The following is a 27,563-nucleotide window of genomic DNA, read 5'->3' as shown; positions in this document are numbered from 1 at the left end:
TTTTGTAGCTTCAGGATTTGAAACATATAATTGGTAATTGTTTAGTATGACATAACAAGGTAGGTGTGAGATGCTGGTTCTGGCCAGTTTGAGCATAAAAGAGGCAGACTGTTTAGGCCGGATACAACCGGTTTAAACGCGAAAAGGCTGAAGAGGTCAGTGAAACAAACTGATCCTAGGACTTACTTAACCAGTCTCTCTTCTGCCAAATCGTTATAGGGATGTGAACAAACTGATACTAATTATGAAGCAATGGTTAGAGGGGCAAAGACAGACAGACAGACATGACAGGCTTCCACACAATTTCTGTCAACCAAATTCATTCACAAAGCATTAATCAAACGAGGGCCACAGTAGAAGACTATACATGCCACTCAGTGGGACTGAACCTAAAACGCGAGGGCAAAGCGAGCTTCTTAACCAGAGGCAGGTTCACACACACACACACACACACACACACAATTAACTGCATCCTTCCAATGCATATATTTACGAATACAAGTGTGTGTGTGTGTGTGTGTGTGTGTGTGTGTGTGTGTGTGTGTGTGTGTGTGCACTATGATGTGATTAGTTCACTGCTGGCTATATCTGGGCCTCTGCTTCAATTGAAACTAGGAGACACAGTTATTCCCCACAAAGAAGACATTGGGGAAATTTATGACAGATTAGAGGAAGTCATCAACTAATCAGGATTAAAGTGTTGGCACTTCAGTGATTGGATTAGATTTTACTGAAACAGTTTGTCAACTCTCCCGTGCAACACTTTAATAGCCTCAGTTTTCTTCTAGTTCTACCCAGGAGTGTTGGAAACATTTGTGGAGAGAATTAATGCCATTGGTAAATCAATAGAACCACTCTACAGCAATGTAACAACAACAGTTGTTTGTAATATTGGGTAGGATTAGTTGACTTGACTGGTTGGTATTTTATTGACCCTGGAGAGATGAAAGGTGAAGTTGACCTCAATGTCATTTGAACTCAGAACTAAATGCTACTACCTCATCCCACGAATGATTGACTGAGTGCATAGAAAGAATTCAAAGATTTAGAGTTTGTAATTTTGTGGCACCAGATGAGATACATGACATTCTTCACTTGCAGTATGTTCTTGATAGTATTATGGCATTAAACTGTTCTTGAACCCATAAAGACTTACTAAAGATAAATGAAGAGATAATTAAGTATTTGAAGATGTTATTATCTGGAATTTGGCACAAGTATATCCAAAACACCAGTCTGCAGTAGTGCAACAACACTAATAAAAAAAGTTACCAACCACAATGAAGCACATACCTTAGGAGCAATGAATGAAAGACTCTCACTCAATGGTATTGTGGGTTAAACCAGAATCATTCATAACTATCACCATAGTTATTTGACACCCATTCTTCCATAGTTGGCTCGGTCATATCCAACATAGCATGTCACCATTTATAGTAGTCCTGTGTCCCTTTTGTGTAGTTCAGTCTGAGATGAGCGTTAACCAAACTTTCATGTCTTCCTTGGTCTTCCTATCCCATAGGTTCCTTTCATTTGGGTCATTTTTTTCTACCTGTCATCCTCTACACACATATCACACACCTGTTGTGCCTGTCTCCTCTCTCTCTCTCATACCATATCTGACTCTTCTTAGGCCCAGTCTGTCTATCAACTCTGTGTTACTGCCATTCATACACACGAATACTCACACATTCCTCTGCAGCTTGGCTCATTTCTTTCCTCATACATTCTCTGTATTCAATTATCATGTTCTTCTAACAAGTAACATCAGACAATTTGCAATTGCAGGGAGAAACCCTTCATTGCCAGCAGAGCTTAGAACTCTCCGGGCTTTTCCATTCTATTCATATGTTGACTGCTCTACTCTTGAAACAAACTCCTCCACTGCTAATCATGTCACCAAGCTAAGAAAAGCTATCAACTACGTCTAGGAACTTCTTAAGCAGTTGAAAGAATTTATTTCACAAGCATTCTTACTGTGAACCAACTGCATCCAAAACCCTTCGGTCATGTCAACCTGCCTGAGGTTCAACTCTAACACTTACACACCCCTAATATACATTGGCCTATACACCAATGGCAGTTCTTCCATTTTGAACATTAACACTTCCAAATACTAGAAGAATTCTATCTTCTTCCTTGCTGACTAACACTTTTAACTTGCTTAAATTTATTTAAATTTATTTATATTTTAAGACATGATGATGATGATCTCTTGATTCTAGACTCTGCTTTAATTTGGAATTTCTTCTCTAATTCTTTGACGGATTCAAGTGTGAGGACTTGGTCATGGGCATGTGTCTTAAACTCTTCTGTTATGATATGAAGAACTTCAAGAAACAAGAAAGGAATGAAAACCACTAAATTCTTTGTTGAACTCTTTGCTAACTCTCACCTTGCTGATAAGGCTTCTGTAATTAAATAAATGCCAACTAGAATGGCTTTTGCATAGCTTAAAACTTCTCTTGTAGCTGACCCTCTAAAAAAAGGTATTCAAAAAGTTACCCTGTGCTTACACAAATCTAAATTGCATCATACCTAAGTTAATTTTATTCTTAATTAGTTGTGCTACTTTCATACTTTTGATCCATCACCTTGATAACTCTGTAGTTGCCTGTCTCTTGAGCAGCTCCTTTGTTCTTGTAATAGCTGATGATGATGATGATGATAATGTTTCGACAATCCTTAGATATGATCCTTACTTGTACTGTGTAAGGGACTGCTGTAAAAGTCCTACTTCAGATAGTTTCAGTATCTCAGTGACTATTTCTGATGGTGCAACTACTTTCTCCATCTTTATAGCCTTAATGGCCATTTTAACGATGTAGCAATCAATTTCAATAACTGTTCTCCTGAACAGTCTCTCCCTCTCTCCCTCACTCTGTGAATTCTCTTCATTCATCAAACTCTCTATCCTGCTTTACACTGACATATCACTGCTATCTACAACATCTCACAACCTTCATATTCACATCACAGAACATTAACAAACTCATTACTTTCTACTTCTTCTAATCCTTGCTACATGTACCACCACATGTCAAGCCTCTCTTCTAGCAACCTCATATTATTTCTTGCTTCCCACTTTTTACCATTCCTGTCTTTTAGCTTTTAGGCCTTTAACTACTGTAACGTTCCACCATCTTATCACCTTCCATTTGACTGGAACCTTGCTTTAACCACAGACCTGGTCTATGGCTCACAGAAGGAACTCCTGGTTGTTTTCTATGTTTTTCATCTCAATTCCTCCTCCTCCTCCCCCTCCTCTACATCCATGCTATCCAGTATTTCTTTGAATCTATATTGGGCCAAGATACCTTTCATGCTTCCTACCTTCCTTCCACAGAGTGTCTTGGATCCACCAAGCTCTTACATTGACATCACTAATCACTCGTCTATGTTGAAGTAAATAGTTCTTTACAGGGACATTAGTATTAACAAGCATCTGTCTTTCTTGTTTCTTGACAAGTATAAAGTCTATTTGGTTTGTGTGTCTACACCGAATTGATAAGCGATCAAGTGAGAGGTCAGTTTCCTGAAGTTAATGTTGCATCGTGGAACTTCCAAAACATTGATCTTTCTTCATTGTGAGACAGTAGCCATAGCCTCCATGTACATTGGAACAGCCCTCAGCCTCCATGTACATTGGAACAGCCCTCATGCACAATGTGACTTGATAACAGCATCACTGCTGTCTGCTATTGAGGAATGCAGTAAGAAGGTTTTAGAGAAATGGTCCTTTTGCTAACCCTTTTCATCCAACCTGCCCCTGCTTCAATGATGCAAATGACTTGTTTTAAAATGATCTAAATTAAAATGTTTCACCAAAATTACAAATTTATGTTCCAAACTTCACAAAAGTTATTTTACTAAATTCATGATTTTCAAAATTAATTGAAACAAAAGCAGTGTATTTGAAGAGAATTAGGGTGACAAAAGGGTGACTGTATTTGCTTTGTGCCTTTGGAAACTTATGAAATAAGAGATGTCTTATTTGAAAAGCAGATAAAGGTTAGTGAAAGGAAGAGCATCTGGCTGTAAAAACAATGTCTCGGGAATATCCAACTAACCCATGCCAACATGGTAAAATAGATGCAAAAGTGAACAAATGAATGAATATATCTTAATTTTATGCGTTGAAATGGCAGGCTTTCACCTATGTAACTGGTAACACAGCCGAGTGGACAGCAATGGATACAGGGTTCAACTCTTATAGAAGTATATATTCTCTGTAATAAATTGATACTTAAAAATGGTCTACATAATAGATATACTAACAAAGACTGAATGCTCCACACCATTCTGAGTCTTGTTGGCAGTTTGAAAGAATTCCAATACATTGACAGAACAATGATCCTATAATTGTTAAATCAGGTGACAGTTTCTATTGATCAGAACCTTCATATTCACATCACAGAACATTAACAAACTCATTACTTTCTACTTCTTCTAATCCTTGCTACATGTACCACCACATGTCAAGCCTCTCTTCTAGCAACCTCATATTATTTCTTGCTTCCCACTTTTTACCATTCCTGTCTTTTAGCTTTTAGGCCTTAACTACTGTAACGTTCCACCATCTTATCACCTCCATTTGACTGGAACCTTGCTTTAACCACAGACCTGGTCTATGGCTCACAGAAGGAACTCCTGGTTGTTTTCTATGTTTTTCATCTCAATTCCTCCTCCTCCTCCCCCTCCTCTACATCCATGCTATCCAGTATTTCTTTGAATCTATATTGGGCAAGATACCTTTCATGCTTCCTACCTTCCTTCCACAGAGTGTCTTGGATCCACCAAGCTCTTACATTGACATCACTAATCACTCGTCTATGTTGAAGTAAATAGTTCTTTACAGGGACATTAGTATTAACAAGCATCTGTCTTTCTTGTTTCTTGACAAGTATAAAGTCTATTTGGTTTGTGTGTCTACACCGAATTGATAAGCGATCAAGTGAGAGGTCAGTTTCCTGAAGTTAATGTTGCATCGTGGAACTTCCAAAACATTGATCTTTCTTCATTGTGAGACAGTAGCCATAGCCTCCATGTACATTGGAACAGCCCTCAGCCTCCATGTACATTGGAACAGCCCTCATGCACAATGTGACTTGATAACAGCATCACTGCTGTCTGCTATTGAGGAATGCAGTAAGAAGGTTTTAGAGAAATGGTCCTTTTGCTAACCCTTTTCATCCAACCTGCCCCTGCTTCAATGATGCAAATGACTTGTTTTAAAATGATCTAAATTAAAATGTTTCACCAAAATTACAAATTTATGTTCCAAACTTCACAAAAGTTATTTTACTAAATTCATGATTTTCAAAATTAATTGAAACAAAAGCAGTGTATTTGAAGAGAATTAGGGTGACAAAAGGGTGACTGTATTTGCTTTGTGCCTTTGGAAACTTATGAAATAAGAGATGTCTTATTTGAAAAGCAGATAAAGGTTAGTGAAAGGAAGAGCATCTGGCTGTAAAAACAATGTCTCGGGAATATCCATCTAACCCATGCCAACATGGTAAAATAGATGCAAAAGTGAACAAATGAATGAATATATCTTAATTTTATGCGTTGAAATGGCAGGCTTTCACCTATGTAACTGGTAACACAGCCGAGTGGACAGCAATGGATACAGGGTTCAACTCTTATAGAAGTATATATTCTCTGTAATAAATTGATACTTAAAAATGGTCTACATAATAGATATACTAACAAAGACTGAATGCTCCACACCATTCTGAGTCTTGTTGGCAGTTTGAAAGAATTCCAATACATTGACAGAACAATGATCCTATAATTGTTAAATCAGGTGACAGTTTCTATTGATCAGACAGACAAAAGATGCTCAAATCCAGTGGTAGTTCTATTTTAAAAGAGAATAACTCTGAATTAGTTTGCCTTTTCAACGGTTTCTTTGAAAGACAAATGGTGTGAGTATGTATGTGAGACACTAGTCTATCATGTCACGAGTCGGCTTGTGCGAGTTTTGTTTTAACACTTTGTACTAACACCTACTCTCATTAAATTGTTTGTTCTAACTTGGCATGTTACAATATAAGTGGGCAGGGGTGATGAAATGCCATGCTCAAAAAGATGTTGTTGTTGTTGTCCCAACAGAAGTCCAATATTGCAATTTAAGTCAAAATGGCAGACTGGCCACTTGCACCAACTTGAGAGTTGAGACTTCTACAAGAATCACAGAACTTGACTATGACAATTGAACTGGAGGTGTACCTGGCCAACCAATTTGCATTCCACCATTAGAGTTTCATGCTGAAAATATTGTTTTATTGAGGCTGACCATTACATTAGTGATTGGGCCATCACATTGTTAATCACTGACAATAATGGAGATAGCAAAGTCAGTCCTCTTTGTTTAACCCACTTGAAACTGACCAGTCTGAGAGCATCCCTGGTTCAATGGGACAACCTTCCGATTTTAAAATGACTGAAATTTCCCAGTAACATTTCAGTTTAATTTATGTTCCAAAAATCAGTTGAATAATCACAAAATATTTTACTACATTCTTCATTATTTTTTAAAATCAACAAAAATAAAAAGGGTGTATTTCAACAGTCTTGAATTCATAAAGTACCAGTAAAACTTTACAGTGAAAAATGTCTTCTATATTTGGTCTCTTCAATAAAATTTGATCAAAGGAACCATTTGTGTTAACAAGTCTCTTGAAATAAAGTTGTTTAGAAGATGGAAAAAAAAATTTGGTTGATTCTTAGGAATTGATCAGTCTGGAGTTGTGAGCAATTGCAAGACCAATTTTATGCCGATATAAACCACATTTTTAATGTAACACATTTTATGATTATTATATTCTAAGAATAGCAGAATTGGTAAAAAAATAGAAATAAATTTTTAAAGATTTGTTCTTATCAAAATGTTTTCAGAAAATCTTTAAAATTTTTCAAAATAAATGTTAATTAGATGATGTTAAAGGACACTTTAGGGAGAAGAATTAGGGGACTTGGGGGGGGGAGACAATCAAGTCTACCAACTTAGGACGGAAGGTGATGGTGAGAGGAACTGAATTCAGAACATAAAGGGCTGTAACTAAGAACCACACTTTGTTTATCCTCATTACTGACTGATGCTATGAAGTGGTTATAAAAATGTTAAAACATGAGAGGAATGTATCAGAGATAACGAATAAAAGCTGTCTGTGGTGATGAGAAGAGATGAAAAAGACAGAGAGAAATTGTTGTTAGTAAGTCATGTGAAATGGGAAATGAGAGAGAGGGGGAGAGAGAGTGAGAAAAAGAGAGAGTTGACAATTGGTTATTAACAACTTATTTATGTATGAAGTAAATCGCACATGGATATAACACTTGGCGTCCATGTCTCTGATACCACAAGTTTATATATCTGCTTGGAGGAAGAAAACACAGGCTAATCTTGAAACCTGATCTGCACTTCCAGCAGAAGAAACTAAAATTAACAGCAACCAAATTATCTAAGAAAAAAACAGCTCTTTAATTAATCCAGTCATTAAGTATGGCCTGGCCTAGAAGTTTTCTTGTGGACAGTGGCTATTAATGGAAGCCATTTTGTGCTCAAGTTGGATACTTCCTCACAACAGAGACAAGTAGTTTTCAGCCAAGTACCGAACGGTACTTAACAACTTTTCAAGTAGACAAACTATTTCAACTGTGCACTGGAAACCCAACATAATAACTGTTAAGACAACTTTTGTTACAAACAGTCATTTAACAATTGACAGAGTTGTTGTAACAATGGAAAGAAAACTTGATTTAATGGTTTAATTTTTTTGGATAATGAAGGAGACTGCAATAGTTTACAAGTCAGCAACAGAACTTTGATGCAGATGTTCAACTTGCTGGAAACAGAAGCTAAATCTCCTGCAACACCTTACAATCTTAGAGAAAAAAATAATGTTGTAGCTATCATTGATAGGAGACGGGATGTTTATGGTCGGAAAACTTTCCATCCTCAACCTACTGGATGAAGGCTGAAATGGAGTTAAATTGCAATGACCCAAATATTTAGGGAAGGACTAAATTACAGAATGACTTTGGTATTTAAATAGCACTACTATCTAAATAGATGATGCTAACCAAGAATTACAAGATGACATAACTGAGAGAAGTTTCTCCACAGTATGGGACCTTGTCTTCTCCTAAACCCTTGGGGTAACCACATTGTAACATTACTTGGAATTTCCTCCATCAACTTTGTCCCCAAAAGTCACAAACCACACAACCCTAGCCACCATCATTTCTGCCCCTAACTGCCCAACCAAACTTCTCTCCTCTTCACAAAATATTACCACCCCTCGTCACCACTTTACCCCCTACACATTAAAGACACCAATTGTGACTTAAACCTCTTCATTTCATTCTTCTTTTTGCATGAACAGTCCAAACTACGACTACTACTACTATTATTATTACTACTACCACCACTGGTGTCACACGGCAATGGTTTTGTGATACACAGAAACACACACTTTAATACCATTTTATTGGTTCTCTGCCAATTTTGTGAGGACAATTGAAAAAAATCTTTAAATCTATTCCTAACTTTACTGCCTTAAATGCCAGGTAGAGAGAGAGGGTGGGAGGAGTTCCATAGACAATGTCACAACTAAGAAAGCCATCCTTCCAGTTGTCCATTATGAATATTGAATATCTACCGTTTCTAGGAACAGGGAAAAACCTACAACTTGCAGAAATCATTGACCCACAACACATCAGCAGCAAGAAAATAACAACAACCAAAACTAAAGATGCAAATATTAAAATTATGTCAAATTTAAAAGTTTTTGAAGGATTAACCCCCCCCCACCAGCTTGGCTAGAATGATTAACACCTTTCTCAAACACGGAGTAAGCAGCAGCAGTAATAGTTGCAGCAGAACTAATTTAGCCCTGAGTCAGACCTGATCAAGTAGACACACCTATGATCACAGAGATACTGTGATTTTCATATTCTTCTTCAGCACAGAATATCCAAGATTACATTGTCCAATATGGCCTTCCTTTTATTTAAGTAGTAAAGATGGTGTCAAAGGAAGTTTGGCTGCTATTTCTAGCAGACTGAGCAACAGTAATCAGTCTTTGTTATTGGTTTGTGGTTGCAAAAGAAGAATTCAAGGATAGAAATTTCTACTCTGGTTGGTTACGGAGCTCACCTTACAGCCACAAAATTATAGAGTCCATTCCACTGTGTGGCACCTATGGTTAGTGTCTTCTTCAACAGCTCCAGCCTGGCCAATGCCTTGTTAGGAAATCTGGTAGACGGAAGCTGTAGGGAGCTCTTCAACACACATAGATATATATGCACATGTACGTGTGTGTGTATACATACATGTATAAATGCTGACCCCCCACCACTGCCCCGTGACTTTGGATGAGTGTTGACATTCCTCGCTGACATTAATCTTGGGTTGGTTTGTACTTTTGAAGAACTGTGGTATAAAAAAATCTGTAAGGGTTGGTGACAGGAAGTGCATCCTGTGGCAAAATCCTGTCTCCACTGAACCCCTGCTGGCATGGAAAGCACATCCCAAATGACCAAACAAAGAATTCCGTAGCTGCGTGCCACATTTCCAAATAAGAAAAGAATGTCACTCACAAAAGAGTGTTGATGATCTTATTGTGTTTATGTAGTAAAATAGTTAATATGCTTTGAATGGTGGCTTTTTCTTTTTTATGACTCAACTATAGAAGAGATCTGTAATGAAGCTATATTTAAACTAAATCATCATGAAAACATTATTTCTAAAATATTTCACCATTCCACCCACGACCAAATGCTATTTTCAAAAATGGTCAACTCACAATATTGTCACTTGCTTTGTGATAAAACACATAATGAATGTTGCCTTTCATATTCAACAATTAACAGCAAAATATATTAAAATATATTTCGGAAACTGCAGTCCTCTCTCATATAAATATATGAAGGAAAAATACTCAGTTATTAAATAATAATGAGATTACAGTCCTCTTTCAGATATAATGGTTTCAAATTTTGGCACAGGGCCAAAAATTTTGGAGAAAGGGGTTAAGTCAATTACTTTGAGCCCAGTGCCTGACTGGTACTTATTTTATCAACCTGCAAAAGGATGAAAGGCAAAGTCAACCTTGGTGGAATTTGAACTCAGACCATAAAGACAGACAAAATCCGGCTAAGCACTTTGCCCCACATGCTAATATTAAGAACAACAAAGCTATTATTAAAACATGAAGGTCACCATTGTTGTTATGAGATGGATCAACAACGCCACAGCCCTCCCTTGCACACCTTTTATGGAGTGTGAGGAAGAACGTTCAGTAAAAACTAGTTGTAAGTTAGTTCGTTGGTTTTGACAGAACTGAAAAAAAATCAAAGGGTTTCTAACACAGGAACAAGGGCAGAAATTTTGGGAAGAATATGGGGGTCAAATAAATTGAGCCTTTATTATTATTTATGTTATCAACCTTAAAGTGCAGAGTTGACCGCAGTGAGATTTGAGCTCAGAACATAGAAGACTGTAACTAAACAAGGTAAGACAGTCTGCCCAGTGCTTTGGTGACTATGCCATTGATCAGTTAAATAATAATAATAATCCTTTCTGCTAAAGGCACAAGGCCTGAAATTTGGGGGTGGAAACAAGTGGTCGATTACATTGATCCCAGTGCATAACTGGTACTTATTTCATCAACCCTGAAAGGGTGAGAGGCAGAGTCGACCCCAGGGGAATTTGAACTCAGAACATAAAGGTAGATGAAATGCTGCTAAGCATTTTGCCTGGCATGCTAACAATTCGGCCAACTCACCGCCTTAATAATAATAATAATAATAATAATGTTACTGAAGCAGAGGAGCAGGCATTTTAGAGGGAGATTGTTAGCCAATTACACTGACTCCAGTATGTGACTGGTACTTTTTTCCATGCTGGCATAGGTTAGACAGTTTGACTGGAACTGGAAAGTCAAAGAGCTGCACCAGGCTCCAGTCTGTTTTGGCTTGGTTTCTATGGTTGGATGCCTTTCCTAATGCCAACCACTCCACACAGTGTACCAGTGCCTTTTACGTGTCACCAGCATGGATGCCTTTTATGTGTCACATATATTATGCAAACTTAATATTATTATTATTATTATTAAAGTGGTCAGCTGGCAGAGTTGTTAGCATGCTGGGCAAAACAATTAGCAGCATTTTGTCCATCTTTAGATTTTGAGTTCAAATTCCACCAAGGTCAACTTTGCCTTTCATCCTTTTGGGGGTCAACAAAATAAGTACCAGATAAACACTGGGGTCTTGCCCCTCTCCCAAACTTGCTGGCCTTGTGCAAAAATTTGAAACCATTATCACCACCACCACCACCATCATCATCATCATCACCTTCACCATTATCATTATTGATAGCAAAATCCCAAAGCCACCCAATTAAGCAAAGATGTAATTGATTAAATGAAGCCTGGGACAGGATTCATTTTTATTGTATCAGCTCTTGAAGGATGAAAGATAAAGTTGACCGTAGCAGGATTTGAACTCACTACAGCTATATAATAAACATAATAGAGCTTATTTTATTTCTGAATGTGAAAGAAGGGGTAGAGCAGTGTCTATTTGGGTGAGGTGGGTTTGGTCAGTGTTCAGTAATTGCCAGGGAGAGTGGATTAAGTAAAATATTTAATAGGCAAATGGTCATTTAGGACGAATTAATGGATTTAAATGCAGTCCAGCATTTAGTGTCAATAAATTGTTGTTTAGGTAGTCTTGATCAGACAGACCAATAACCAAAGCCATTCCAGCTGTGACCATTCCATTGATTTCTGATGGACTGCACCCTCTAATATGTATTTCCTTTTCTAACATAGCAAAGTGTGACTTGAGGGAAATTGGCTGATATTTCTAGCAAGTCTTCCAAACACATAGAAGACCCCTTGTTGATGTAATGTATTAAACAGAACAAATGTATTCAGCCGGGAAACAACCTGTTTTCACAAGCAATATTTCAGACTGAAGTGATTACTTCAAAAGACATCAGACATTCATTAGTGCAACGCTGCCAGGTGTTAATGATATTTCAGATGCTTGCAGTAAATAAAGGTGCAAACAAAAACATTAACGAGAACAAAACAAACTGATTATTTCACAGAAAAGAGTAAATAGCAAAGCACGATGCCCTTCACTAAAACTACTTTATCCTGCAGCTTCTGAATAAAGTTGTAAGTATTGAGAGAACAAACATAAAGAATGTAAAAATATTTGAAGATTTAGTCTTGATAAAGTAAGAAGATGGTAGTTAATCTAGAGTATCCTGTTTTACACAGAGAAAAGAATATCTGTGATTTGTCATTGCTGTTGTTTAACCACAGATCTGTTCTGATTAGGTAGACTTAGGATCAACACAGAACAAACCACAACCATCTAGCTTTGCTACATAATGTCTCTAGCACGATATAAGAGTTCTAGGAGTATAGAAGGAGATTTGGCAAGTTTCTTTTCAGTTTGGTGAAAATTGCATCTGGGCAACCTTTTCCAAGAAGCAGGTTGCATGAGGCATGGCTCGCCATCAGGTGGGCTGCACTACTCAAAAACATTCAAAGTAATTCTTTCATTTAGCATGTCATTCAGAAAGTCCTGAGGGCTGCAGTCTACCCATGACAGGTCTAAAGAAAAAAAAAACCATGCTGATGATGATCGGGAGTCCTCTGAGACCAGTGAGATCAATGGAGAGTGTGATGGGGAATAAGAGGAGGAGGAGGAGGAGGAAAGCCAGGTGAGCTGGGAGCATCACTATGGTAACAAAAGAAAAAGACAGAGAGATGGGACAGTATGTTTGTGAGTCAGATGTGGAATGTGTTGTGATCCATTTTTAAAAACCATTCAAAGAGCCCCTTTTTTTATGAAATCTAGTGTGTGTTGTGTGTGACTATCAACAGTAACAACAACACACCACTGTGGATATCAGCCGGGATTTGTAGTGTCATTAGTAATTGTTGTGGGATGAAATATCTTCTGGCTCTGTAGAGGAAAGTCAGTGTTTGTGTTTACCAAGAAAGCTCCTCAATGAGGCTGAGGTAGAAGGCCTTGAGGGCTCTGGTTGTGGTCTACAGTTTATATTCAGAAGGGCTGGAGTGGGACTTTATTTTTCTATGTGTGTAATGATTAAGAATGGCTGATGTGAAGTGCTTAGTTTGCATGTAGAAGGTGCTTGGCAGTTAGGGCAGTGTGAAGGATGGTGCCATCTGTGTAGAAATGGATGGACACAGATTGTTGTAAAGAAGGAAGATACAAAGTAGAAAACAAATCTGAGACACAACAGACTTGATAACAGGTCAAGCACCCACCTACACACCCGCCTGTTCATCTACCATATGTCTACATTGTGCTAATACAGTCACTAATTTCTTTTAGTACAACTAAGAATAACATTTAAGAGACTGTGTGTCTTACATTAATTTAATTATTCTATAATTATTTTAAAAAAAATTAAAAATCACAAAAACTGTGGGAAGACAAACCCAAACCCTTATTCCCGTTATATCAGTTCCTTCATTTGTTTGTGTAATGTCTGTTTTTCCTTGTTAGCATGGCTTAGACGAAAGGTAATTGAGGTAGGATGCCCTTCCTGTCACTAACCTTTACCTTTTTTTCAACCAAAGAGATTCGAAAGTGCAGAGATTAATGGATGATTTATTCACAGGAAATGCCAACAGACTTCACCAGTTGCGGCCGAGCCACAAACGGTGGAATGTCACTGTTTGTAGTTGAGTGGCAAGTGAGGAGGACATTAGCCAAGCAGAGCCTTGGAAATATTCACACACACATATATGTAAGTGTATATATGTTTGTAGGTGCAAGGCCTAGTGGTTACGGTGTTGCATTCACAATTGCAAGATTATGGTTTCAATTCCCAGACTGAGTGATGCATTGTGTTCTTGAGCAAAACACTTCATTCCACATTGCTCCAGTCCATCCAGCTGTAACTGGGCAACGCTGCAACGGTCTGGCATTCTGTTCACGGGTAATGTTGGTCTGCCCCACAAGCTTGTGGTGAAAGATCATTCGAAAGTTACGACAATGTGAGGAAGCACACTGTGATCAGCGGTGTAAAACATCATCCGATAGTCTGGTCAACACAGTGATGTGTGTGTACACTCACGGTGGGCTTCTCTCAGTTTTCGTCAGAAGGCATTGATCAGGCTGGGGTTATAGTAGACACTTGTCCAATGCACCCTTAAAGCCATGTGATTGAGAAGTAAAATTCCTAACCACACAGACACGTCTGCATCTGTGGCTACAGCTGCACAGAAGCTGACAGATATCCTCAATATAATTGTAATATTAAACAAATATCAATATAACTGTAATATTATAAAACATTAATATACCTGCGATATTAAAAGGATATTAATATAAAACAGATATCAAGATAACTGTAATATTAAATTGATATTATCAGCATAACAGCAATATCAAATAGATATTAATGTAGCTGTAATATCAAAGAGATATCACCAACATAACTGTAATATCGGCATTAAAATAACGAGGAAGTGTGGACGCGGTCGATAAACCTACCAAAAATAACAGTCAAATCTCACTCAAAGACCCACCTAGTCTCTTTAAAGGACAGAGTGGTCACCTCTGGAACGTTCAATCGGGGCTAAACAACAACGAAAGAAGTGAGACATCCTAATATATTCAATTTATAGATGCGGATTATAAAGAGTATTCTTACTGCCACAAACCATCATCATCATCACCATCGCTATCATCATCATGGTTGCGATAATGATGCAACCAGAAATAGCGACAGCACTACTATTTCTTAGTTCTTATGATCCCAGAACATCTGTTTCGTATTTTTAATGAAGCCGTTGTTCCGAAATTCTTTAATGTGCAGCAGACTAATGACATACCACAACAATACTAACACACACACACACGAAGATATGTGAAATGTGTACGAATGAATGCTAATATTCTATTTATATGTGTGTGTACACACACACGCATATATATATGTGTAACTAAAGAAATTAGAAGAGAGGTTAGAAACAGAGTAGCAGGTGGTATGTGAGACTCAGAGTTACGGAACCAAAAATGTCTAAGTTTGGGTGTTGCCTCACCAAAATGACGTAACAACAACTACAAGACAGAAAGAAAAAACACAACGAGAAAACTGATACAAATATAAATGTGTGTGTGTGTGTGTGTATGTGTGTATATATATATATATATATATATATATATAATATATATATATATATATATAGGAAGTTTATAAAAATAATAATAAAAATAGAAGCAAAATACGCGGCGATCTGAAGTGTATTTGGCAGGTTATTAAATAATAATTTTTAAAATCGAGCAAATAATAATGTGAGAGAGAAAAGGATGTAAAAGTTGGAAATGAAGTGGGTTTGTTTGGAAGATCTGGGAGAGAAAAATCGAACAACCACCCACGCAATCGAGGAAATCATTTTAAAAATACAAATGACAAAATAGAAATATATATATAGAGAGAGAGATATAGATATATAATAATGATAATAATGATAATAATAATAATAATAATAATAATAAAATAATAATAATAATAATAATAATGACGATGACGACGATGGTGGAGCAAAGAAGGAGGAAGAGAAGGAATTGTATTTTGCCAGTTTGTGGAGTGAGTGTGGCGGATTGGGTATGGAAGTTTATAGAAATGGTTTTGATATCGACTAGAACTGCTGTCTCCTGCTTGGTTTTGTTGAAGACCAATCAAGGTTTAGAGAGATATCAACATTTTGGTAACAACGGAAAGGAATCTTTACACCGACATTTGTCTTGGAGAAGATTTATCAGAGAATAGATTATTAAGACTGCACACACACACACACATAGGTGAGGGTGTGTGTGTATATACGTACACGATCAAGCTATGACTATACACACACACACACATGGGGGTGGACATATACATATACACTCTCGATAAAAAAATTATATATAATATATATACACACACACACATTTTTATAGACATGTACATATAGATGTATGCATACATAAATGAATCTTTGTATACATGCATATATAAACGTGTGAGAGAGAGAGAGAGAGAATATATATATATGTGTGTGTGTGTACATATGTGTGTATAATATTTAGACTAGGTTAATTAAATATTCCATTTTGCAGAATTTTGTACAGTAAATAATGAGACAATAATATTTACTCGACTGTTTTTTATTTATTTAATATTATCTGCATTATTAATGTCATTATCATTGAAATCTTTTCGGGTAACCTCCACACACACACACACACACACAACCATTTTTGAGCTAACACCAGAGAAATAACAATATTAAAATACATTTTATATAAACAGACAAAGCAAATGACAGAAGACAAGCTGAGAGTTTGATGAAGACTGAAAGAGCAGCGATCGAACTGAAGCAAATCCATCGTGATGATTAGAGAGAGATGATGATGGGGATAGTGATGACGATGATGATGATGATGATGGAGATTATAAAAACAGAGAAGTAACGAACGGTCGGCAGAGTTGGATAAATTCTGGACACAAAAAATAAATAAATCTGATGTATTTAACATGAATGTGTAAGGGAAGAGAGGAAAGGAGAGATCGCTTTTTGTGTGTATGCATGTGTGTGTGTGTGTGTATATATTCACACGCAAACACACACACACGTAAATCTGTGTGTGTGTGTAAGACAGCTATTTCGAAGTTTCGGCAAGTGCGGTTTTTTATCTATCTATCTATCTATGCATATTTAGCTATCTACACACACACACAATATATATATATATATATATACACACACACATTTTTATACAGACATGTACATATAGATGTATGCATACATAAATATGTATATATATATATATATATATATATGCTTACACACACACACATATATATATATATATACATATATATGTATATATATACATATATATATATATATATATATATATATATATATATATATATATATTGTGTGTGTGTGTGTGTAGAAGGCGAGGGTAGGAGGGGGGAGGAGGAGGGGCGCAGTGAGAGAAAGAGAAAGAAGGCGAAGAAGAGGTTTTCGTGTGAAAATAAAGGATGGTCGACAACTGAAAACAATTTTCATAAAACGAATTCTTGGAAGATATCTGGAGAGAATGTCGTTAGGTGTTTGATTAAAATAAAAGGGGAACAGGAAGGACATTTATGAAGGAAGCAGATGACAGAAGGGAGACGATGAGAGAAGAAGAAGAATTAAAAGAGAGAAGAAGAAGAAAGGAGAGACGTGAGAGGAAAGGAATGGAAGCGAAGAGAGAGGAAAGATAAGGAAGGAAATGATTTATATATATATATTGTAGAAGATGTAAGTGGAATTGTAAACGAAGGGCCGACGAGGCAAGTGAGAGAGAGAGAGAACGAAAATAAAGGCGAGACGTGAAGGGAGTCGTGGCGAACCTTTTTGATGTTGTAGATCCGAATAAGCATCCCATTTGCGCGATCATTTAGGATGGTGAGTTTCTCAGCAATCTTCTGCTGACTGGGTACCAAAGCTCTCGACATCTTTCTTGTGTTCTACAGAAGATGATGTTGATGTTGATGTTGTTGTTGTAGTTGAATCGATGTGAAACAAGTTGGACCAGAAATGTTCATCGCCCTAAATAAACGCCATAGCAGGCTCACTTTTTGATCTCACACCACAGCGAGGCTCGCCACACGGTCACAATGCCACTTGTCCCCCGTTAAAAAACACACAACAACCAACTCTTACTCTCACCACTCTATTACTCGCTCGCTTTCCACTCCTTCCCTCACTCCTTCTTCTTCTCTCTCTCTCCCTCTCTCTCTTTCTATCTATTTTTATAATATATATATATTATATATAAATATATATATATATGTATTATATATATGTATATATATATATGTATGTATTTATGTATATACCTCCATATATTTACATAGGCGTCCATAAATATATATATTATATATACATAGAAACGTACATATCAATCTAATCTATCTATCTATCTATCTATCTATCTATCTATCTATCTATCTATCTATCTATCTTTCTTTCTTTCTCTCTCTCTCTCTCTCTCTCTCTCTCTCCCTATATATATATATATATATATATATATATATATATATATATATATATATATATAAATATATATATATACATATATATGTAAATATATATACATATATACGTAAATATCAGAAACTAAATATGACAAGAGAATAAGACATTATGTAATGAACTTCATTAGCTTAAAGCTGTTTCTGGTATAAGATGCAATGCACTCATAGTGGAGTGCTTCTGCATGATTTTATAGCTTCATCAGAGCTACAAAAGTGAAATTCAGTTTTATTTAGGAAAGCATTTATATATTTGGGAAACATCACCAAAATGCAAATCGAGTTTGAGCGGAAAATCCACTCTGAGAAAGCTAAAAGGTGACATACAAGCACTTCACCATCAGTGCATTGCATCTTATCACTGAAACAGTTGTAAGCTAATGAAGTCCATGACATAATTCCTTATTCCATTATCATTTATGTAATCTCTTTTTACACTACGAACTCAACTAATATTTTTCTGTGAAGCCTATATACAGGGTCTGGTGAATAAATTGTCGTCTAAATTATGCAAAAATGAAAATAACAGACATCTCATTTTAACAGATATATTTACCAAAATTACATAAAAATATCTTTAAATACTAAAGAGTAAATTTATTCAATAAAATTGCTATTTGGCTTCAACCCTGGCCTCCAGATGACTTCGGAATCTCCTACAACTCTTCTGGACGGTCTCCTTGCTTAAGTTGGTGAATGCTGCCATAATCCTTGCCTTCAGTTCATCTTTGGTATTACAAGGAGTTTTGTTGGTCTCTTGCTCAACTGTGCCTCACATGTATTAATCAAGGGGACTGCAGTCTGGGGAGTTAGGTGGCCAGATGTTAGGGGTGATGTGGTTGCAGAAATTGTCTGACAGTTATGACTAGGTTCTCCTGCTTGTGTGGCATGGTGCAGAGTCCTGTTGCTAGATATAGGGTCTTCCACCAGTCACTCTCTTGACTCAGGGCAGCACTACCTCCTCCAGCCACTTGATGTAGGCCTCCGTGTTGAGTGTGAGGCTGTGTGGTAAGATGAATGCAGGCATAACATCGCCATCATTAGTGATCACTCCAAACACCATGATGTTGACTAGATTTCTGATTTTTATCACTCTTGGTATATGTTTTCAGATTGCACTTTCCTCAGATTGACACCCAAATACTCTGAAGTGTTTGTATTGGAGCTTCCGGCATGAATGCCAAGCAGTACAGCAAGTTGTTTCCAAATTTCTGGCAGAGGGAATTGCATCATGGTGTGTTTTTCTCACAGACAGTGCCCAGCTGACCCTACTATAATGTGTAGTCAACAAAATAAAAGAAAAAAACCAATGTCCAAGCACCAAATTAGAAATATAAAATGGCAACAATTTACCCATCGCACCCTAGCATGGAAGGCAGATGTTAAACAATGATGATGATGATGATGTGTGTGTGTGTGTGTGTGTGTGTGTGTGTGTGTGTATAATACTAGGGATTATAACTCCAAACTTACAGGGAAAAATTCAATTTAGTATTAAATCAAATTTCACAATATAAATATATAATATATATAAATTAGAGAAAAACCACTATTATGTAATTCAAACAATGATAGATATAAACCAAATCATAAAGAAAAAATAAAATATATTATAAAACATATAGCTAGATCAAAAAAAGTACAAAAATGAATAAACAATATTTTCCTTATTATATATTGTTTATTCATTTTTGTACTTTTTGTGATCTAGTTATTTGTTTTAAAATATATTTTATTTTTTATTTATGATTTGGTTTATATCCATTATTGTTTGAATTGCATAATAGTGGCTTTTCTCTAATTTATATATTATATATATATATATATATATATATACACACACACCCACACACATACACACCCACATTCATACATACATACACACATACATACATACATACATACATACATACATACATACATACATACATATATATTATAGTCAAGACATGCTTGACTAATACATACATATATATATGTGTGTGTGTGCATATATATATATATATATATATATATATATATATTATATATATATATATATATATATATAATCATCATCATTTAATGTCCATTGTCCATACTGGCATGGGTCGAACAGATTGACTGGGCTGGCACGCTGGAAAGCTGCACCAGACCCCAATCTAATTTGGCATGGTTTTCTATAGCTGCCCTTCCTAATGCCAACCACTCCGAGAGTGTAATGAGTGCTTTTATGTTCCACTGGTGCGGGTGCCATTTGCATGACACTGGGATGTATTTACGTGCCACTGGTACAGGTGCCAATTTGCGTGACACCGGAATCTGCCACAACTGCGATTTTGCTCAGCTTGAAGGGTCTTCTTCTCAAGCACGATATAATGCCTAAGGTCTTACTCATTGCCTCTGTGAGGTCCAGCACTCGAAAGGAACTCAGCTACTTTGCCTCCGTGAGGTCCAACGTTCAAAAGATGTTCTTTACATGCCACCAACACATGTGCACCTGGTCCTCTCAAGCACAACACATCAAAGGTTTTGGTCACCAGTCATTGCATCTATGAGATTCAAAGTTTGAAGATCATGCTTCACCACCTCATCCCATGTCTTCCTGGGTCTATCTCTACCACAGGTTCCCTCTACAGTTAGAGATTGGCACTTCTTTAAACAGCTGTCCTCGTCCATATGCCTCACATGACCATACCAGTGCAGTCTTCTCTCTTGCACACCACATCTGGCTCAACTTTTCTCTCAAGATGCTTACACTCTGTTGAACATGCACACTGACATTGCACATCTAACAAAGCATACTGGCTTCATTTCTTTCAAGCCTGTATACATATACACATACATATACTTTATTATCATCATCATCATCATCATCACCATCATCATTTAACGTCCGTTTTCCATACTGGAGCTGGTCAGCCAAAGAGCTGTGTGGGCTCCATGTCTGTTTTAGCATGGTTTTCTATAGCTGGATACCCTTCCTAACACCAACTACTTTACACAGTGTAATGGATGCTTTTATGCAGCAGCACAGGTATGGTCTACCAGTGGCATATGCTGCACATTCTACCGACCAACCATGCGCTCTTCTCTTTTAGGCCAGTCTTTTACAGTGCAATGATTGCTGTTGTCGCAGCTATTCCAAACACACAAGAAGCACATATTTTTGGTAAATCCCAACTGCAGTTCTAGGAGGAGGGAAATCACCTTTAAATCACCACAAATATTTCACTTATGAACTGAGTAATAAACTCCTTTCAGAAAGAGTTACATCGATTCATAAGTTTCTTCCATACTGACAACATGACCCACAGGAATGGAAGGATTTTCATTACCATTGTGTGACAATACAGCTTTGAGGCTAACCTTACTCGAGTCTATAAACAATCTCCATTCATTAGCCACATGCACATGCCTTAGATTTTGCATGAATGCATTAACGTCAGTACAGAAACAAGCATAATTTTCTTGAAAAAGACAGATAAGTCTTTATAGCGAGAATGGAAAATGGAAATTTTCATACACTGCTGTAGGAGATTCCGTTGTTGTAGTTTGGATCCCAAAATTTCTGCCCTCTCCTTTGACAATTTTAAGTCTCTTACTAAATCGTTCAAATCTTCTTGATGAAACTAACCTGGGTCATTTTTCTTAGAATCAACTATGTACTCTTTGTTGATAGGAGAGCCAAGGGGTTCATTGTGTGATGTGTCAAGATTTTCAAGTGGAGCATGTGAGAAGGGAACTGGGACAGGGTTCTTGGCGTATGCTACAAAGGTATGTGAGACTGGTTTTAGAGCCAACTTACAATCTGCATACAAAATTTTGGCTGTGGACTTCTTTGTAAAACCACTAATATTAGTCATGCAAAAGTAACAATCAGAGACATGATTGGTTGGCTCACACCATACCATTGGTACATCAAAAGGCATTCCCTTCTGTTTTCCATTCAGCCACTGTGTAAGTGCAGCATATATGAGGTGCCCACCTCTTGTCTTGGGCCCCAATTTTACACCCAAAATAATATTTCTAGGCAGTTTTTAATTTGGTGGCAATGTTCCTCTGCTGGTCATGCAGAGCAAATTTTCCACAGACATAACAAAAGTTGTCTGGGTGATTCACACAGCCTCTCCTATTCATGATCTAACACAATGAAAGCAGTTAAAACAGTTATCACGCAGAGCGAGAGATACACATAGCACACATGATGGCAGCACAAAAGACACTGAGAGTTACCAAGAACAAACTGACATATTTGGCATTGCACACAAGACATCAGTGCCATCTGGTGCTAAACTAAATAATTAATTTTCTCACCATTTGTTTTATTGCTGTTATTTCTTTAATTTTGAATTAAAACCACTTTCATTTTAGCATATTTTATAATACAGCCTATATCTAGCCAAAAGTATAGTTATAATCTTGCTCATGCACATAACTCAAAATTCTGACATGCCAGAACAATTCTGAGTGCAGATTCGGAATCAGCATCCTCAATTTAGTCTAAAATACCTGCTTTTACTCCAGTAGCAAAATCTTTGTTATTCATCAACATATGAGGGTTCCCATGGGCACCCAATCTTAAATGCCTGTGTTATGGCCTGGATGATGATCTCACATGCCTGGACAATAATTCATGGATGGAACATTAACAAGTCTTGATATACGACATTAATAAATGTGTTTGCAGAGAAAAATGTTATGTATCTATTTTGTGTTAAGCCAATTGAATAATTCATATGCTGTAGTGACCAGTGCTAATATCATAAGCAGCCTCACAGGAAGACATTTGGTCATCTGATGTTTCATTCAGCTAAAAATATGTCTTTACTTTAACTTCTCTTGTCAGTCAGATAATTTCTGATTTTTTTTGCCTGATTTTTAAGTTCGTTTGGGTTTTTGAACTCCCTACGTCTTGCTGTGACTCTAGCAGCCATTTAATAAACCCTCTTCACTATTACCTACATAGGAGTCTATATCTACTCTAGCTAACTCCACTGAGTCTTCTACTGATACTAACCCTCTTACACCTTCCTTTCTAGGTTGGTATAATATTGCTACTCCTGCCCTTGAGTGGAGTCCTCCATTCATACTGAATTCCTTCCTCGTTCTTCTGTTTAGCTTTGCTAATTCAGTTTTTGTTCAATCTACAAATGCTGCTGAGTATCTAAGCAATGATACTGCCCAAGTATTTACAGCCTTCACTAGATTCGAACCATTTCTCTTTGACTTCATTAGCTTCCTCACTATTATGATGCACTCCTCAACTTTCTCTTTCATTTCTGTAGTTAGTACTCTGTCAGATTCTAATACTCTTAGATACTCATAACCCTCTCCTTCTTTCAATGATTTTAATCTGGTGATTGGCTGCCTTTGCTGTTGACTTTCATGTCCCCTTCTCATGACTAATATTGCACACTTATCTATACCAAATTCCATGCCTGTATCTTTACTGAAGAGTCTTACAGTCTGTATTAAGGAATCTATCCCTTTTTCATTCTTATTAAAAAGCTTCAGATCATCCATGTAGAGCAAAAATGGTTAATTTTTCCCTTACTACTTCTGCTTTTGCCCTCCTTAATATGAAACTGAAGGGGATCAAACATAAAACAAATATTAAAGGGATCATAGATTTAGGGACATCCTAATTGAGAAATTTAATGAACGAGTGGAGGAGCTACAAACTTGACATAGAGTGCAACTGGGAATTCCTGTGAGACAGCTTGCTGAATGCCACAGACTAAATCTGAGACTGGTGCAAAGTCCCTTCCAGACCTAGGGTAACGTGTTGGTGGACCAATACTGTAGACAGAGTTATTAGAGCAAAGAAACAGGCTTGGAAAGCCTGGAAGAGTTGGGGCAAGGGAACTGTATCAGATGGCCAGAAGGGAAGCTAGGAGACAGGTTTATCTAGTTAAGGGAGAAGCAGAAAAGAAGAGGTTTGCCTATGTTCAGCGTCATGAGGACTAAAGAACCAAAGTATTCCAGATTGCAAAACAGTGTGTGAGAGAAAATTGTGATGCCATAGGAAAGAAATGTGTCTGCATGGATGATGGTGCCCTTCCTTTTAATGATTCTGCAAAGAAAGATGCTCAGAGATTCCATTATAAAAGACTGCTGAACACGAAGAATGAATGGAAGGAGGAGAGTCTGCCAAATGTTGACCCAGTTGAGGGACCAGCTACCTGAATTGACAGTACCCTGATAGATGAAGCAATTAAGGATATGAAGACAGGGAAAGCCCTCCCAACAGCCCATCAGGAATCACCGCTGAGATGCTTAAAATATCTGGTGGTGTGGGTTATGGTCTAGTCACTCATATTGTAAATCAGGTAGTTCACGAAGGAGTCATATCCAATAACTGGTGTGGCAGCGCCATAGTCAACTGCTACAAAGGTAAAGGTGATGCCTTAGATAGAAATAATTACAGAGGTATCAAATTGTTGGATCAGGTGATGAAAGTTACGAAGAGAGTCATAGCCCAACTAAGTAGGGAGAAAGTTAGTTTAGATGAGATGCAGTTTGGTTTTATGCCAGGGAGAAGCACCGCTGATGCTATAGATGTGGTAAGGTAACTTCAGGAAAATTACCTCTGTACTTGGCTTTTGTTGACTAGGAGAAAGCTTTTGAAAGGGTCACCGGATCCCTTATCTGGTGGTCAATGCAGAAACTAGGGATAGATGAGTGGTTGATGAGAGCTGTACAAGCCTTGTACGGGGATGCTACCAGTAAGGTGAGGGTGGGCAATGAGTACAGTGAAGAATTCAGAGTACAAGCAAGGATTCACCAAGGATCAGTGCTCAGCCCCCTCTTGTTCATCATAGTCCACCAGGTAATAACAGAGGAATCCAAGTCAGGCTTCCCCTAGGAGCTCCTCTATGCTGATGACCTTGCTCTTATAGCTGAATCACTACCTAGACTAGAGAAGAAGTTCCAGGTATGGAAGCAAGGTCTAGAATCAAAGAGCCTTAGAGTTAACCTAGCAAAAACCAAAGTCATAGTAAGTAGGAAGGCAGACAAATCACAAATCCCTTCAGGTAGATGGCCCTGCTCAGTCTGTTGAAAAGGTGTAGGTAGAAACTCCATAAGATGCACCCAGTGTAAGCTTTGGACACATAAAAGGTGCAGCAACATCAGAGGAAGGTTAACAAGGAAACTAGCTTTTGTATGTGGAAGATGCACAGGTACAATAAATGCTGAAAATGTGCAGAAAATAGACTCCATCAACTGCAAGAGGAGCAAGCTGGAGGTAGTAGATAGCTTCCGTTACCTAGGTGACCAAGTTAGTGGTGGAGGTGGATACTCATCTAAACTCTTCTGATCTTCCTCACTTAAATCACTTAAGCCATTGGTGCCAGTTGTTCCTTCCTTATTAGTAGCGCTATTACTATTTTCTTTCTTTAGGTTCTTCTTTGGTCTGAGCTGTATCTCTTATGTTGTTGTTTGTCTTTCCCACTGCCTGGTCTTTCTTTTCCAGTTCTCTCATGATCTCTTCTACCTCCAATTCTGTCATCCATTTCCTTCCCCTAATAGCATTAGCTTGATCAACTAATCTCTCTGCTCAGTCACTTTAAACATAGCCCTCTCTACCCAAAGTGTTAACATCCATTTTCTATAGCCCCTTTCTTTTAGGTTCACTTTTTAAGTAGCACTGCATCATTATCCTGTTTTCCTTCACTGGTTCCCTTCCTCCTCCTGACCCTATTATCTACTGATGCCCTTTTAGGATAACAGCTGTGGTCACTCTGCATCTTTGCTGAACCACTGCTGAGCAAGAGGCATTCCCTTAAAGGTCCAGCCTTGTTTTACCTGTTACAGCCAGAGTTTCTACAGAAAATCCTGTCTCTTATAAACTGAAGTAAGATAATGGTCATCGCCCACATCACCACTATTATTGTTGTTGTTGTTGTCGTTGTTGTTGTTGCTCTGATTCCAATGATGTTGATGGTTATTGTTCTTAGAAATTCTGTTTATTGGTTGCAATATTGATCACGGCTGGTTGCTATTGATCTATATTGATGGTCAGCTTGCTAAATAATTAAAATGACCACTCCAGTTATATCTATCCACTTAATTAGTTGATTTTGTTATGAGGTACCATATTGTAAATACTGGAACACTGCAGGGGCGGTGGGGGAGCTGTGGATTATGAGGTTATGGTGGGGGGGTATCTAGAAGTGGATAACTGTTCAAGACAATTATAGTGTTGGGTAATTAATTAGATTAATGGGTTTATAGTGTGTGGCTATATAGTGATGGATTACTGTAGTCTAAGGGGTTTATAATGATGGTATGTAACAATTAAAATGAGAGGAAGAAAAAATATTTTTAGAAATGGTCCTTTATTTTCATCATTGCAATGTAAGATATAACATTTTCAAGATGTAGCAAGCATAATGATTATTTGCAGTCGTCCTCTTTGGGCTGATAAGTATATAGGGTAAAAGTTGTCGTGCAATGAGAATTTGTAAGTGAAGGGAGAAAAATAGATGTTTTTCGGTGAGGTACCATTTAACCAAAGAGACAGAACCGATTTGGGATTCTGTATTTATATTTCTTCTAATTAAAGTAGGTCTCAGGTTAGACAAAGGGTTTTCTGTCTTCTCTCTGACTGAACCTTATTTAACCTATGAATGTTAATTTAATATAAATCAACTACTTATGACTGTTGATACTCATAAACTTTTAAGTGGAAAAGCTAAGAAAAATAGGAAAGGAATTGACAGAAAAATGTAGATTTGGTTTCAAACCCTGGCTTAGAATCTAGGAAACTGTTTGTCACAGGATATAGAGATGAATATAGAGTTATAGGATTATTGTGATGGATTACAATGGCTATAGAATTCATAGTATATGTTGCTGAACAACTGTGGATTATAAGATTAGTGATGGATTCTATAAAGTAATCATAACGAGCAGTGTCAATTAACATGGATCATTTATTAATGATATCAGATGCTTAACACAGATACACTTACAGCTGGTCTTGTCAGTTTTTCAGGGTCAATAGTTAACATCTCACCAGTGTTACACTGAGCCCACAGTCAGCACTCCAATAGCTCAGTCTATATAGCTGTAAATAGGTATCATGGGTAGATATCAGATTAATATTGGGAAAACAAAGAACATTGTTGAGTTGGGGTTGGATGAATTTGTGTTTAGTGTTAAGGGTTAGGGTTGAGATGCAATTAAATGCATGCATGCTCCACACATTCACCTCCACTGCCCCCATACAAACCCAGATTGCTCCCTGAGAATAAAACAGCCCTTTATTGGATACATATGTAAGCATGTAAAGGATTTTCCACACATTAATTTAAGTGAAACACTCTTTTCGTAAAACCATCTTAACAATAGACAAGCTTTCTTCCCTGGAACCAGATTTCTGGTTTCTTGTTTGGTGTAAATGTCACAGATGGATCTCAGTCTACTGACAATAAATCTCTCCCTC

The 27,563-nt window shown here is 37.2% G+C and overlaps 1 protein-coding gene across 4 annotated transcripts in view; it reads right to left on the bottom strand.

The window, feature by feature from the left end:
- LOC115216990 (membrane-associated protein Hem) overlaps positions 1–17,739 on the bottom strand; it is a 99,841-nt gene extending 82,102 nt beyond the window's left edge. For all 4 annotated transcript variants that reach the window (XM_029786485.2, XM_029786487.2, XM_029786486.2 and 1 more), the window contains exon 1: positions 17,450–17,739. In XM_029786485.2, the coding sequence (XP_029642345.1) occupies positions 17,450–17,554 (105 nt within the window). In that variant the 5' untranslated portion in view covers positions 17,555–17,739. The remainder of the gene's footprint in view (positions 1–17,449) is intronic.
- Positions 17,740–27,563: the final 9,824 nt, after the last annotated feature.

This window comes from Octopus sinensis, linkage group LG11 (assembly GCF_006345805.1).
Source record: "Octopus sinensis linkage group LG11, ASM634580v1, whole genome shotgun sequence".
NCBI classification, from domain to species: Eukaryota; Metazoa; Mollusca; class Cephalopoda; order Octopoda; family Octopodidae; genus Octopus; species Octopus sinensis.
Note: the sequence above shows the minus strand (reverse complement) of the source record. Positions and strands in the feature narration are given on the sequence as shown.